The following is a 15944-nucleotide window of genomic DNA, read 5'->3' as shown; positions in this document are numbered from 1 at the left end:
TACGATTGCATTATGATTGTAGAACAAACTACCATTTAGACCAAAATCACCAAAATAGCAGACCAATCGCAAACCAATCGAATGTCGTTGGAATACGATTGGTCTTATATATATGGTTAAAACTGCTGTTGCGATCTTATTGCGATTCGATTGCTATTCAATTTTGACATTATTAACTTAGGAGAATCGGGCCCCTGGTTTGGAGGGCAATCTGGGATCTAATTTTCCCAGTAATGAAACTCACTTGAACAGGGAAAACCCCGACATTGAGAAGTCAAAATCAAAACTGTGTTTCGGTTTAAAACAGTTTGCGTATGCTCAGTTAATTATTTGTTTGATTTTTATGGGCGATCAAGTTTAATTGCATCATTACTCAATGGAAGGGACGCATTATGTAAAATAATGGCATTGACTCAAGCAATTGGAACCTTCGTATAAAACGCCAGATTTTTTTTTAATTTATTTTCTTATTACAGGTACATTATTATGTTCTAAAAGGTACAAAGTGTCCAACAAAACTGTATACAACAGTTTGTCTGTTGGATCAGATTTATTTATTTATCAGATCAGATAATTTGTCTCAACACAGTACCTAGTTGGAATACCCAATTAAAATGAAAAACTTTGACTGTGTAAATAATAATTTTAATGCAAATAATACATAATTGCACTTAGAACTAATAAATTATACATGACAACATTACATTTTGTGTGAAATAATTTAAAATAATACATTTATAACTGTCTTTTTAAATACTTTCTTCTAAATAACACTGCTAAGGCACGCCAAGCTTAGTACTTAGTAAAAAAATCTATACAACTTATAATTTTAATAGAACATAATAATATTAGAATCCCTATTTCTTATTTTTTTAGATAGAGTCTTTGTATATACCGCACTACATAATCTATCTACCATAAATATGAACCAAAAAGTTTTCATACAAAAACTAAACCTTTTTTTAAACAATTCAGTCTACACAGTGACGCCCACATGGCCCAAAGCGGCAGAAAGTTGCTTCAAATGCATTTTCATATCTGTGGGCGATATGCCGCGACGGGTTTCGATCACTTTGAAAGCGTTTAAGTATTCTAGCTCCGTGAATTGAGCGCCTTTCTCGCGAACTGATGTTATGATCTCCTGTGAATAGGTTTAAAAAGGTTAGTTGGTGGGTAAATGTTGTTTGGTGTTGGTAGTACTGAGGCGAGAATATTTTTGTTTGGCAACATTTTTAATTATTTTACTCTATAGGTACTGCTACAAAATGAGGAGGGCTCTTCTCTTTATTTTTACGTAAGTTAATAGTTAATAAGCTAATTAAAATATGTACTGAATAATGTTTGAATACGTCTGAATAATTATACAGGGTGTAAAAATAATGTTTATTGAAAACCAAGCCTAGATATTTTAGTCATCAATACGAAGAATTTCTATTAATAAACCATTACTAAAATCCGACTAGTTTTGAAGATAAAGCTCGAAAGTCATACGAGCATTCGTTATAGTCAGGCAGGGGCATACCGTGACGTTGCCCTTCTTGTATAAGTATTGATTTCTTACACTTGCGCGAATATTAGACATTTAAATAAAACTACTTTCTTTTTCTTTCGTGTATGTGTTTACCTGTGGCGTACAAGTGAGTAGGTGCAGGTAGGCGTGCGCGCGGTGCAGGCCGCGGTGCGGCAGCGCCAGCGCGGCGAGGCAGTGCCGCAGCGACGCCAGGCGAGCCGAGTCGCCGCGCGCGCCCGCCTCGCCCTGCCAGCGCCACACCACGCCGGCCGACATCATCTCGCCCAGGCCCGCTAGCACGTACTGCGGGATGAGAACGTTATATTAGATACACAGAAATTCAATCATCACTTAACTTCCATCTGAGAAATCAATATGGCCGTTTAGAATATCATCTATACAAAAGTTGTCAAACATATTCTACATAAAAAGTTTGTTGGCGATAAAAATGTCGCCTCCTAGGGCCAAAAATACATCCGGGGCTGCGGGATTGTTTGAAAGAATTACTGCGGCCCTGGTACATAGATAGATAGATAGATAGATAGATAAAACATTATTACTACACATCAAAGGCCTACGAAGAAATACGATGGATTTTAGTCAGTAAAATTCTGACACTCCCTCACCGCTGCTAACCCACAGCGAAAGGGGTCATTTGATGATTTTTGCCATCGATAAAAAACTGCCAAAAATACATACGGTAAGTCGATGCGGCGCCAACACGGGTGCAGCATGTTCATGGAAGGTCAGTAACGCATGAGCTAACAACGCCGCCCCGCCCGCCGGCGACCCATCGCTCTGCGTGTCATCCGCGCCATCCACGCGGTCCTCTTGTCCCAGGTAGTGGAAGCATTCGATGCGTAACTGTGTGTTAAAAGTTACAATATCTTAATAATGGGGTGTTTTGAATATGACTGTGGAGGTAAAAAATGTTGGATATGGCCTGTGCTATAATCCTGTGTAAGATTAGGCAATGGTTGTAAATCACACTGTATACTTTTTTATTGGTAGTATATATGAATTGGTTTGCGCTAAACTGCGCTTTGAAAGTCGATATTTCACAAATAGATGTTTGTATCTATACATATAATAAATCTGTAAAAAAACTGTGTCTGTACATTGAATATATTAAAAAAATAATAATTGGGTGGGGTTTAGGAACAGTAATGGAGCACAAATCCAAAAAAAAAATTCTGTCTGTATGTCTGTATGTCTGTTTGTTTGTACACGCTAATCTTCCGAACTACTGAACGGATTTCAATGATTTTTTCTTTGTTGTATCAGTATTAGGCCTGGTCAACATATAGGCTATAATTTATCTTCGAAACTTGAAGACCTGATGCAGAACTCCAACAGACCAATAAAACTATAAGAGATACAAATATGGTGCCGTGGCAAAAATTGTTTCATTTGATGAGCATTTTCAGCTGCGATAATAAATTTTAAGATCTGGAACACCTGATGTGGAACCCCAAGAGCCCAGCTTCTCTGTACCATATACAGGTATGCCGTTTTAGCAAAAGTTGTTCAATTTGATAAGCACTTTCTATTGACTTATACAAATTGAAGATCTATAACACCTGATGTGGAACTCCAGGGGCCCAGCTAGACTATAGCATATAGAGGTATAACGTTTTAACAAAAGTAGTTCAATCTGATAAGCACTCTCTGTTGACTTATAAAAATTGAAGCTGTAAAACACCTGATGTGGAACTCCAAGAGCCCTGCTAGACTATATGAAGCATATGAAGATATGACGTTTTAGCAAAAGTGGTTCAATCTGATAAGCACTCTCTATTGACGTATAAACATCGAAGATCTGGAACACCTGATGTGGAACTTCAAGAGCAATACTACACTTGAAATGTACAGAAATGAATGTTATGAAATAGGTATGGTGAATCAAAAAAAGTAATTAGTCCGTCTTTTAGATAACCCTAAAATAATGGACACGTATTTTTCTTTTCTCTCTCTCACAAACAAATAATAACGAAGATACAACAACGCTTGAATTTCGTGTTAAGTCACTGCTTAGTACAAATTTTACATACCTAGACGTGGCGTCACGAACCCCCACTCTCCGACTTTGTTGTGTTATATCTCATTATTATTTTGTATGTCTCTTCCAGACCTCCGGACTACAGAGTTCCGAATTTTTGGGAGGCAAACGTGGGGCCGAAGCCAACACGCTGAAGCCCTTTTGAGAAAACTTAAATGAAATGGTCACACAAAACCGACGATTATCCCTTTATACACTATAGAAATGAACCCAAGGACAATCCCCGGTGGACGTCGTTAAAAAAAAGACAATCCCCGGTTCTGTGCTAAACTATTGCTAACTATGGAGGAAAACTACTTGGGCTATTGTGATGGGATGTTAGTGGATGACAATGTATTAGGTACATGTAAAAACGGCAGGTGGAGACTCGCCGCCTCACTTACTGGGCCCCTGGGAACCAGTCACTGAATAGCAACAAGAGGGCAACAGGGACATGAGCGGCTGAAGGGTGAGGATACCTCGGCGGACTTTAAACGCAGATTACGCGCTCCCTGAGCTTACCATGAGGCACCTACCCTCCGAGCAAGGCTACTAATCCTGCTCTAGCGACTCCACTCTGGACGGCCAAGCCAAGCCAGAGGCGTGAGACCTTCCCCCGTCATGGGTCACTCCGACCGGCCGGAGATGGGGGACAGTATACACTCCCTGGAGAACTCCGTATATATAGCCCCGCGGGGTCGCTACTCCCCGTCATCAGCCTCAGATGTCCTGCGGTGCCTATATCTCATTATTATTGTCGTTATTATCTCAAGAGCCTTTGTCGCAATTATGTTAGGATCGACTTCCAGTCACGATGCAACTGAGTACCAGTGTTTTACAAGGAGCGACTGCCTATCTGACCTCCACAACCCGGTTACCCGCTCAACCCAACACCCCTTGGTAAGACTTACTGGCTTCTGACTACCCATAACGACTGCCAAGAATGTTCAATGACAGTCGGAACCTACAGTTTAACATCCCCTCCAAATAACGGTCATTGGTATCCAAAATATACGTAGAAAGTACATACGAACTTAGAAAAGTTGCATTGGCAGGCACTTGCCAGACCTGGAATCAAAGACGCACGCTCATACTTGAGAGATTGGTTCTCTACCCACTAAACCACGAATTCCACTAAGTCACCACGACTTTGTCATCTATTTAATATTTTTATGGGTTATAATACGTGTAATATTTTTGCCACACACAACTTAAATGCGGACTAATTAGAATCACTACTTTTATCCCTATGGTCACGTCTATTGCGACTATTCAGATCTTTGATTTTGCTGACCCCATAGTCGCTGGCATAAGGGACAGGATCCGCGTACGAAGTCGCGGGCAGAAGCTAGTCGTAAATAAAAATCAGTTTTGTAAGGCTTCGCTAAAAACAAACAAAAGGACTGAAAATGTATTTTTACTGTAGTAAAATGTTTTTAAAAACCCCACTACATACCTCCAAATGCAGAAACAGTAAACACTTATGTGCGATCTCGTCGAATATCATGGCGGCAGATGACAAGTCGTTGAGGAACTTGTCGGAAAGCTTCGTGAGGCCTCCCGGACCTCCCAGCACTGATGGCAGACCTCTGATGTTGGTGCTTAACCAGTCCTGAAAAAAATATGAGTGTATACAGGTTGAAAGTAGAATTATGGATTAGATTGTCGTCGTATTATATTAAAAAATTTTACCAAAGAATATTGGTGTCTTTTTTTGGTTCAAAAAGTAATGCGCAATTTTTTTAGTGTTTTCACGTAGAGCACGAAGAAATATTATTATAAAACACTTTTCAGGCAATTGACACAATCTTCCCGAGAAATGACTCATCCATTTTATTTTAGGCACAAATGAGATAAAAATACACGTCAATTTCTCATTACTAAGCGAACCACATCATCTGCCGGGATTTTTTCCAACTTATTTCATGGCCTAAATTTAAACAATAAAGTATACACTTACCATAGTCTCACACAACACAGCTAGATCAGCAAGCGCGTTGATATCCGATATGATTTCTTTGCGAGTGACCGCACCATCACCGAGACTCGAACCTAGGATCTCTGCCTCACGTTCATATGCTTGCTTTAAATCCTGTTATGAAAAGAAATAACTTTTTAAAATACAAGTAAGTCCCATTTATAAACTATAGTTACGAACCTTATTTCGATGTTATAAAAAATACATATTTCGATTTTATATAAATTAAAAGAAATCTTTAACCTTTAATATCTTCTAAACTATGCTATTTCCAGAGGTAGTGCAGAACAATAAAATACTCGCAATGATTAGTAGAATGACAAAAAAACTTTTTTTGAAATTCAATACTATAGAATTTCAAAAAGTTTTTTTCCACCCTGTATAATTTAACATCTATTCACTTGAAGAAGTTTCGTAAGACACAAATCATGTAACTTTGTACTTACGTCAGCGTTAAGCTTCGCATCTTGTTGAATAGCAGCAGTCCAGTTGGGTAGTGATTGTAGGAATCTTACGATGTCGTCATCAGCCAACCACTTTTGAGCTCTTGGTGGTCCTAGGAAGAAAATGAGAGTTTATTTGTCGGTAATGACACTTCTACGCGTCAAAAAAGCTTTATTTATAAGAGTATTGAATATGGAATCTTCAGTCAGAACAGAAGCTCAGCGTCCGCAGCATTAGACGAAATTCAGCTGTCGCCAATCTTGATGGCGGCTTGTGACTTATTTCGCGGGGCTCGGCTTGGCCGCACGTGCCGACACACTGTACCTTGTGCAGTAGTAGGACAGAGCCGCGCATGCGCCGCCCGGCAGTGCGTGGCGAGCGCGGCGAGGGCGGCGCCAGTCGCGCGCAGAGCCTCCAAGCCGCCGCACGTGCCGACACACTGTACCTTGTGCAGTAGTAGGACAGAGCCGCGCATGCGCCGCCCGGCAGTGCGTGGCGAGCGCGGCGAGGGCGGCGCCAGTCGCGCGCAGAGCCTCCAAGCCGCCGCACGTGCCGACACACTGTACCTTGTGCAGTAGTAGGACAGAGCCGCGCATGCGCCGCCCGGCAGTGCGTGGCGAGCGCGGCGAGGGCGGCGCCAGTCGCGCGCAGAGCCTCCAAGCCGCCGCACGTGCCGACACACTGTACCTTGTGCAGTAGTAGGACAGAGCCGCGCATGCGCCGCCCGGCAGTGCGTGGCGAGCGCGGCGAGGGCGGCGCCAGTCGCGCGCAGAGCCTCCAAGCCGCCGCACGTGCCGACACACTGTACCTTGTGCAGTAGTAGGACAGAGCCGCGCATGCGCCGCCCGGCAGTGCGTGGCGAGCGCGGCGAGGGCGGCGCCAGTCGCGCGCAGAGCCTCCAAGCCGCCGCACGTGCCGACACACTGTACCTTGTGCAGTAGTAGGACAGAGCCGCGCATGCGCCGCCCGGCAGTGCGTGGCGAGCGCGGCGAGGGCGGCGCCAGTCGCGCGCAGAGCCTCCAAGCCGCCGCACGTGCCGACACACTGTACCTTGTGCAGTAGTAGGACAGAGCCGCGCATGCGCCGCCCGGCAGTGCGTGGCGAGCGCGGCGAGGGCGGCGCCAGTCGCGCGCAGAGCCTCCAAGCCGCCGCACGTGCCGACACACTGTACCTTGTGCAGTAGTAGGACAGAGCCGCGCATGCGCCGCCCGGCAGTGCGTGGCGAGCGCGGCGAGGGCGGCGCCAGTCGCGCGCAGAGCCTCCAAGCCGCCGCACGTGCCGACACACTGTACCTTGTGCAGTAGTAGGACAGAGCCGCGCATGCGCCGCCCGGCAGTGCGTGGCGAGCGCGGCGAGGGCGGCGCCAGTCGCGCGCAGAGCCTCCAAGCCGCCGCACGTGCCGCAGCGACGCGCGGCTAGCGCTGTGTCGGCGAGGGCCCGCCACCCAATGCCGCAACATGTGAAGATCGTGCGCTGACGAGACCTGTCAAACAATCTGTGTTGTAGCGCTAAATGTCTTACAAGAATGGCACACCAATTTAGCCATGACGCAATACTGACCCAGGTCCCTGATGCGGGGCCCGCTCCCGCCAGGCGCTGGGTGCCCGCATGGCGTCGTCTATCTGCTGCCTGGCGGCGGACGCGAGGCGCTCGGACTCGCCGCAGCGCACGTAGTCCGTGATGAACGCGCGGAGAGAACACTCGCCACCCCTGTGTGCCAAATAGAACGTTTGGCAATTTGAATTTGAAATCCCTCAGAAACAGAATGTAGACATTGGAAATTTCTCGAATACAAAATAAAAGAAGATTTATTATGACAGCACATGTCATAGCAAAATGATATCGAATTTGGAACACGGAAATTACGGAATATAAAATGGAGTTAAGAGATAGGTTGTAAGTGTTCAACAGGAAAAGTTCATACAAAAATAAACAAGTTCAAACAAGAATTTTTCTCTCAATACTCAATCCGTAAGTATACGTATAGTAACACAGTACTTTTGCGCAAATTTGCGCAGTACTATTGCGCAAAGTTGCACAAAAACGTTCAACGCATAAAAAATCTGATTTCATTTACTCACCCAGTAACAGGTTCAATGTGAGCACACAGAGGATGCAAGGCTGGCAACACTGCATGCAAATGTGCGGGATCCGGCCGACACACTAGCGGGTAGTTGTGACGTCTTGCTGACAAGCTAGGCGATACCGCCGGGGGACCTGAACAAAGGACAATGGGCACTTTGTATGGGATTTGGTACCCGCTCCAACAGTAACGTATGATATATCATTAGAAAGGTATTTACGTGAAAAATAATAAAAACTATGGGGCTTGCCTCAATTAGCTGTCCGATCCGAGTAACGATAAAAATTGAATCGACATAGAAACAAGTATGTCATCCATATATGCAAATTCATTAAGAGGCATATGTCGTCAGTGTAATAATTTAAAACTCAGGTAATAGACATCTTACATTGTTTGAGATACACTCTATTATAATCTAAAAGTTGTAATAGTCTATGGAGTCATACTACGGAAACACAATCGTCATCTGATTTGACAAAAGTTCAAAACATTTCTATTCACCTTTTTTTAAGAAGAAATTCATCATTATCTCAGCACCTCTTGAGGAGCAAGATTAAGTCGTAATATGTACTATGTTAACATCGTCTCCTGACTTTTCAACCTTAATTGATTGTAAATACTGAAAGACTTTCATCAAATACATAAGCTAGTTCTGCGTGAACTGCAAAGAATTGCACAGTCTTTTTTTAAAGCACTCGGCAGGCAAACATTTTAAGAAGGCGAAATTCCTGTATTTGTTACTTTACCAGTTTTTATTCAATACAGTTGGATTTAAGAACTACATCTACGTTGACGATTTACGAACATTACACATTCTATTAGTCGATGTCACGCGAAATGGACAAGGATTTGGGACTAGTCGTCATAGTAATTTTTTTTTGCCGTGCCAAGACCTACGCTATGGTACTAGAATCAACACTGTTGGACAGGGTACCAAAACGCCCATCGTCCTTTAAGAAGACATGTTATTGTGGTCTACATATTTATTACAAATTTCTACTATCCTATGTTCTAACTATAGGCACCCAGTTATGTACTATCGTTATACATATTATATTCCTTCACTACCTCTTTACTTTGTACTACCCCTACCTACATATTCTAAAATACTATAGATATATACTCTCTTATCTACTCTATATAACCAACCTCTCGAGTATGAGGGCGCTGGTTCGATTCCAGGTCAGGCAAGTACCAATGCAACTTTTCTAAGTTTGTATGTACTGTCTAAGTATATCTTAGACACCATTGACTGTGTTTCGGATGGCACGTTGAACTGTAGGTCCCGGCGGTCATTGAACATCCTTGGCATTCGTTACGGGTAGTCAGAAGCCAGTTAGTCTGACACCAGTCTAACCAAGGCGTATTGGGTTGCCCGGGTAACTGGGTTGAGGGGGTCAGATAGGGCAGTCGCTCCTTGTAAAGCACTGGTACTCAGCTACATCCGGTTAGACTGGAAGCCGATTCCAAAATAGTTGGGAAAAAGGCTCCGAGGATGATGAATCTACTCTATATACTACCCCCATGTACTCCCTTATGTACTACACCTATGTACTCCCTTATGATCTGCCCCTATGTACTCCCTTATGTACTACCCCCATGTACTCCCTTATGATCTGCCCCTATGTACTCCCTTATGTACTACCCCTATCTACTCCCTTATGTACTCCCTTATGTACTACCCCCATGTACTCCCTTATGTACTACCCCCATGTACTCCCTTATGTACTACCCCCATGTACTCCCTTATGTACTACCCCTATGTACACCCTTATGTACTCCCTTATGTACTCCCTTAAGTACTACCCCCATGTACTCCCTTATGTACTACCCCCATGTACTCCCTTATATACTCCCTTATGTACTACCACTATGTACTCCCCCTATGTACTCCCTTATGTACTACACCTATGTACTCCCTTATGTACTCCCTTATGTACTACCCCTATGTACTCCCTTATGTTCTGCCCTTATGTACTCCCTTATGTACAACCCCTATGTACTCCCTTATGTTCTGCCCTTATGTACTACCCCTATGGACACCCTTATATACTTCCCCGATGTACTACCCCTATTTAAATGAAACTCGGTAAACATATGTGGAAATAATGGCGTCCACGCTCGATTTCGACCACGGTGGTTGGTCTCATATAAGAGACCAGCCAGCCGTGCAGGATATATTATAGTGCACGAGCATTTGCGCAGACACTCATAGCCCGATGGGACGGCAATCCGACACGACCGGAAAGAGATCAGGCGCAGGACCGACATTTACGTGCTCTCCGATGCACGGGTGAATCAATCACCAACTTTCAACTACGGGCTGCTTTTGTGAAAGTTTTAGAAAACCCACAAAGCAGTTTCGGCTCGACCCGGGAATCGAACCCGAGACCTCGGGCACAGCAGCCGCGCTTGCTAACTAACCCAACGAAGCAGTAATTTTTGTGGAAATTATGTAGCTGTGAATGAAATCATATAACGATCTAATATCCTACCTGAAAGCTTGAACAGTTTAGGTCGTCGTCTCTGCGGGCGTTTCTTAGCGAAATAGTCGGCGAGCCGCAGCTCCGTAGTGTCGGTCACTGCGGCGACGGAACGTTGTGCCGCTAAGTTCACACTCTCTATCTCTAGGTATTCTGTTAGCAGCAGTTGTAGCTAAAATATCATAAGTTTCTATGAGAGAATTATTGTTTTAGAAAGATGGTAAGTACAGCGATAGATTTTTCTATTGATAAATAAAATGTCTAGAAAAAACGACCTCGTTATTTGATACCGTTTTCTTTTCTGTTTAGTGTAGTGCAATATTAAGTGGTAAACGATATTTGAGCGAAAGAGACACTAGATAAAAAAACTACACAACACTGCAAAACTATAAAATATTGAGAAGAATCCATAACAGAACCAATCGACTTATTTATATCTTTTTTATTTATTTCATCATATGGTATTTTTACCTAGTGTTTTAACTACTAAAGAAAAATAATTATTGGATTTACATTCATGTGAACTCACCACTTGTTGTACGGCACTCCAGTAATGCTGCTCAGTATGTAGACAGGTGTCGGGCAGCCGATACTTCTGTAGCGAAGCTCTCCATAATTGTAACAATCTAAAAATATTTCACTGGCTAAAACACACAGGCTTATTTTGAAGTACTACCCACTGCTTCAACCACGTCCCGAGGGTTCTACTTAACGTATCCGGATGGGAATAAAGATCCAATGTTCTTCCTCGATTTCAAGTTACCTAGCTCCCCACCAATTGGTATTAAATGTAAACCTACCTAATGTTTCAATGGGCTAAACTGGACCAATATGGTATCTCTATCCCTTTGGACCTAGCATAATTTATGCTGCATAAATATTACCCTGCTACCCCAAAAGAAAGAAGATGAAGAAAAGAAAGAAGGAAATGAAAATAAGAAGATTGAAAAATCATCTTCTTGCGTGGTGAAAGGAAAGAAACCTCCACTATATTTTTTGAGCCTCAAGATACAAGCTGCGCTTAGATTGTGGCTCAAAGTCCATGTAAGCATATTGTAAAAGTTCCTTCTATTTGATAAATATTATTTTATTTTCCTCCTTACCTCTTATTCCTAGTAGCGCAAGCTCTAAACTCCTCCCCTAAACTCGTAACCAATCTCGCAAGTGGTCTGCCCGTCTCTGTCACACCCTCGCTGTCGGGCATCTCTCCATCCTCGTCTAACTCAGCATCCGCTTCAACCTCGCCTTCCTCTATTATACGGCGAGAGACTGAGTCTATTACTTCTAGAAGTTCGTTCTGTATTTGGACTTTGAATTTCTGGAATGAAAAAGAATTTATTGACTTTACTGGTGTCCAAAGTGACACGGTAGTTTTGTCTTAATAACAGTTGCACTACTCAAAATTGGACCGCTCTTGTTAAAAAGGAAAAAGGATTGTTTCAAAGATTCATTCGGAAGGCAGAAAAGCATTTTTGAGTAAATTTTCGGGCATTTGTGAGTTAAGTTGAGAGAAAATGACAGCAGAGTAAAGATTCACACCTTATATAATACTACTGCTACACCAATATATTACTAAGTTGTACATAGGTACTATGAGAGTCAGGGAAGAGAGAGTGCACCAGTGTCTGCGCAATAATGCTTGTACAATATAAAATGTCCTGCGCAAGTGGCTGATGTCCTTAAAGAGAACAGCCGCCGCGGCCGACAATCGGTCTGGATGCTATTATTGTTTACCTCAGTAGCCTCTTTCAGTTGTTCCAAAACGCCCAAAGCCTCAAGCGATATCATGACCGTAGTCTCAAAGGTTTTATCTTCCTCCGATAACGATGCTTCGAACTCCGGTGTCACTTCTTGTAAGTATGCGTCTGTCACCTCTTCGCTTTTTGTTAATTCTGTAATAGGGGAATAGAAATAAAAAATATTGCTTTGTTAAAGATAATGAGGATACTTTTGCGACTTGTCCAACCAAAAGTTTATATGAAGTTTTCCTGAAAGGGACTCAACTTCATCCCATCGGTAAAACGATCTGTGGTATTGGTTGTTGTAAATTTTGACTTGCAGTAGATTTTTTGTGAATCTACTACTACTAGCTGATTACGGTGAAGTACAACCATCACGGGTGTTTGTCCTACTAAGACCCGTAGGATTGCCATATTTATGTACTTTGTCTTTTAACTACAGTCGACTCTCGTTAATTCAAACCTGCGATAATTCGAACCTCTCTTTAATTCAAAGTTATCACGAGTTCCCTACAAAATCTCTTTATATTTCGAACTAAATCAATACATTTTTATGCACTTGGTAATTCAAACGAAAAAATCATTGCTATGTAACAAAACGACGCGTTATTTCGAATTCCTAGTCGTCCAACACTCGACAATTCAAAGTTGCAGAGAGAAAGGGGCGGAAAGAGTGAGGTTAGTCAGAGTCGGAGAGCATTCTGAATTCAGAGTGGCAGCAATCTGCTCTGTAGCAAACCAGTATGACGACGGGGTTGTTTCGAAAGATTACTTAATTCATATTATGAATAAGTAGGTACATGTGTGTACACAAATGCATTTTTAAACTTTTGACATTGTTATAGAATAGCAGTCAATCCTACTTATATTATAAATGTGAAAGTTTGTGAGAATGTATGGATGTATGTTTGTTATTCTTTCACGCAAAAACGGCTGGAGGGATTTGGTTGAAATTTGGTATGTAGGTAGGTGATACCCTGGATTAACACATAGGCAACTTTTTATCAACACACCACGCGGGCGAAGCCGCTGGCGGAAGCTAGTAAATAATAATTGATCAACACTTGATAATTCGAAATTCTATTTATTTTCTCTCACAAATTTCGAACCATTTAGTATTTCAAAAACTCGATAATTCGTAATATTTTTAGAGTCCCTCGAGTTTCGAATTAACGAGAGTCGACTGTATTATAAAATGAAAAATACGTTAACTTTTTGGAAATCTGTAAACAGTTTATTTTAGTATTATTTTTATCTTCTATATTCTCACCGGCCAGCAGTAGCGCAGTGCGTCTCCTGGCGGACACGCGTCTCGTGAGCGGCGCCCGCTCGTCGCGGTACACCGCCTCACTCACGCGACGGACTATCACTTCCACTAGCTCACGTTTCTTTTGCTGAAAGGAAATAGAAATCGGTAAAAGTAGCTTGGATGTACCAGTTTTGTGACAGTCTATGACTATACCTTATTTTTAAGGTTCCTTTGCAAAGAAAGTACTTATCTACTCTGATTTATGTAATTGACTTTTGAAGTTGTGTAAATGAAATCGAACAAATATAAATACTTAGGGTTGCCACGTATGCCACAAATGGCTGACACTGAACACCCTTGGCCGTTGTTACGGGTAGTCAGAAGCCAGTAAGTCTAACAGTTTTACCAAGGGTTATTTTGTTGCCCGGGTAACTGGGTTGAGGAGGTCAGATAGGTAGTCATTCCTTGTAAAACACTGGTACTCAGCTACATCCACTGGAAGCAACCCCAAAATAGTTGGGAAAAGGCTCAGAAGATGATGACTTACTTAGGGTTGCCAAAAAGGTCGTCAAGGCACATTTTCAACATGGTAAGAACCTATAAATAAACTTTAATCACCTGTAAATGCTGCCTCGTAGTGTTGAGAGCGTCGACATGCGACAGCGTGGTGTCGGCGGTGTCGAGGGCTGCCTTCAGCGTGTGCGCGGCGGCGAGCACGCGGCCCGCGGACAGCGACTCGCGGGTTTCTCGCTCTGATACTACTACGCGTTCACTGTGGAGGAGAGTATAAGTAATGCTTAATAATCAAAGAAAGTTTGATGAATGTATGTACAATATATTTTTATGGTGTAATCTTTTCTTACCATTTTTTATTTGAGATCCAAAATCTGTAGTCAGAATTCATGCTCAAAGTCATGTATTCAACTTGGCTGCAAAACTGCACTTGTGAATGTCAAAATTAACAAAAGACAGCACCCAAAAAGCTCAGTTTACCATTTCCTATTTGTTTTTGCTCAGAAATTGCTAATTCAGTTGCAAAGTTTCAGTACATTATGGGAAAACGACCACCAAAACCTAGATTCACAAATTCTCTGAATTCCCACTTACATGTCAGTCAACATCTGTAGTGCATAATGATGGGTACGAGCGTCCGCCCACAGTCTCCTCAGATCATCTCTCCGCAGCCGCAGCAAGCCGCGACACGCGCCGAGTCGCGCGACCACCGCGTCACAGTGCTGGCCCCACACTGACAGTGCTGTGGTAACCGCACCGAATTTCTGTATGAGCATGAAGAGTTCACGTTAAGTATGATTGTGGAGTAAGTCTGAGAATAAAGAGAGAATAAATAAGTGAAGTTAAAAGCAAATTAGGACATGCCCACAGTGCCCATAACAGTAAATCTGCCTCTGACTATAGAGGAAGCGTCTTCGTTTTCTTCTTCTTCTTCGTTTCAAAGTTTCAAGATAAACTATCTAACCATTGGTCACTACATTTCTTGTGAGAACTTCTTTACTCTCCTGGATTATAAGTAGCCTTATAGCCTTCAATAAATGTGAAATCTAATCCCTAATGATACATCTTGTTAAATTCAACCCCAACTGACAAGCATTTACCTGCATAACATCCATAATCTCCTGAGCATGTTGTTCCACAAGCTCATCGAGTCTTGCATCACTCTTCTTGTACTCCTTCTCGAGTTTGGCTCGCTCTTTCTCCCGCTGTTCATTTGTTTCACTCGCTGAGAGAGTGCGGATTACTGACATCAGCAAACCACTCTGAAGAGATTATGTTTTCATTAGTATGTAAAATATATTGTATGGAAAAAAATTTAGATGTATTTTGTAAATGGTAAGCTATCGTAAATCACTTGTCAAAAAAGTAAGTTTAATATACTCAATCACCACTAAGTTGATGTACGATTTGTATTTTGTAAACAGCCTGCTTCGCAAGCGATAGATGGCCATAAATTGAAATTGCTGGCAATAAGAGCATGATTTAACACTTTCTGTAGAAAAGAAAGCTGAAAATATAGGCCAATACTAGCAGAAAATTAGAAATTCCTTACTTTATCTCGTGAATACCGTGTCTGCATGATTGCTGCTGAAGTAATAGAACACTTACTGTTTCTTTTCCTTGTTTGACCCCCCGAGGGGGTTTAGTAGGAGGAGGAGAGGACATTGTGTATATTTTGCAAATAAATACGGTGTTTTCCTTAATTTCAGTGATAAAAATTATGATATCACTACGCCCCCAATAACAAATCCGTCATCAAACGTCAAACTCGACGACTGTTGTCAAAATAAATAAATGTCATTTGCGTGTCGTTCGGAAATTGAAGAGTAATAATGTGATTGGATAGTGAAAATTTTAGTTTATGGAAAACATGTGGTTGTCAATGGTGTTGTCATTTTAGGTTTTGA

At 42.3% G+C, this 15944-nt stretch overlaps 1 protein-coding gene across 1 annotated transcript; it reads right to left on the bottom strand.

The window, feature by feature from the left end:
• Positions 1 to 827: 827 nt before the first annotated feature.
• On the bottom strand, positions 828 to 15810 carry LOC124630194 (exocyst complex component 4). The gene is made up of 18 exons (XM_047163933.1): positions 15646 to 15810; positions 15138 to 15299; positions 14632 to 14801; positions 14143 to 14296; positions 13546 to 13669; positions 12271 to 12428; positions 11640 to 11854; positions 11066 to 11162; positions 10549 to 10708; positions 8052 to 8187; positions 7531 to 7680; positions 7263 to 7453; positions 5973 to 6082; positions 5509 to 5640; positions 5005 to 5160; positions 2210 to 2374; positions 1625 to 1813; positions 828 to 1141 (listed from the first exon to the last, which is right to left on the bottom strand). Exons 1-18 carry the CDS (start codon positions 15700 to 15702, stop codon positions 977 to 979), a joined length of 2691 nt encoding a protein of 896 aa, XP_047019889.1. The 5' UTR covers positions 15703 to 15810; the 3' UTR covers positions 828 to 976.
• Between the last annotated feature and the right edge of the window lie 134 nt (positions 15811 to 15944).

The sequence above is a fragment of the Helicoverpa zea genome, chromosome 5 (genome assembly GCF_022581195.2).
Source record: "Helicoverpa zea isolate HzStark_Cry1AcR chromosome 5, ilHelZeax1.1, whole genome shotgun sequence".
Taxonomy (NCBI): domain Eukaryota; kingdom Metazoa; phylum Arthropoda; class Insecta; order Lepidoptera; family Noctuidae; genus Helicoverpa; species Helicoverpa zea.
This window is presented reverse-complemented; position numbering and strand designations above follow the sequence as displayed.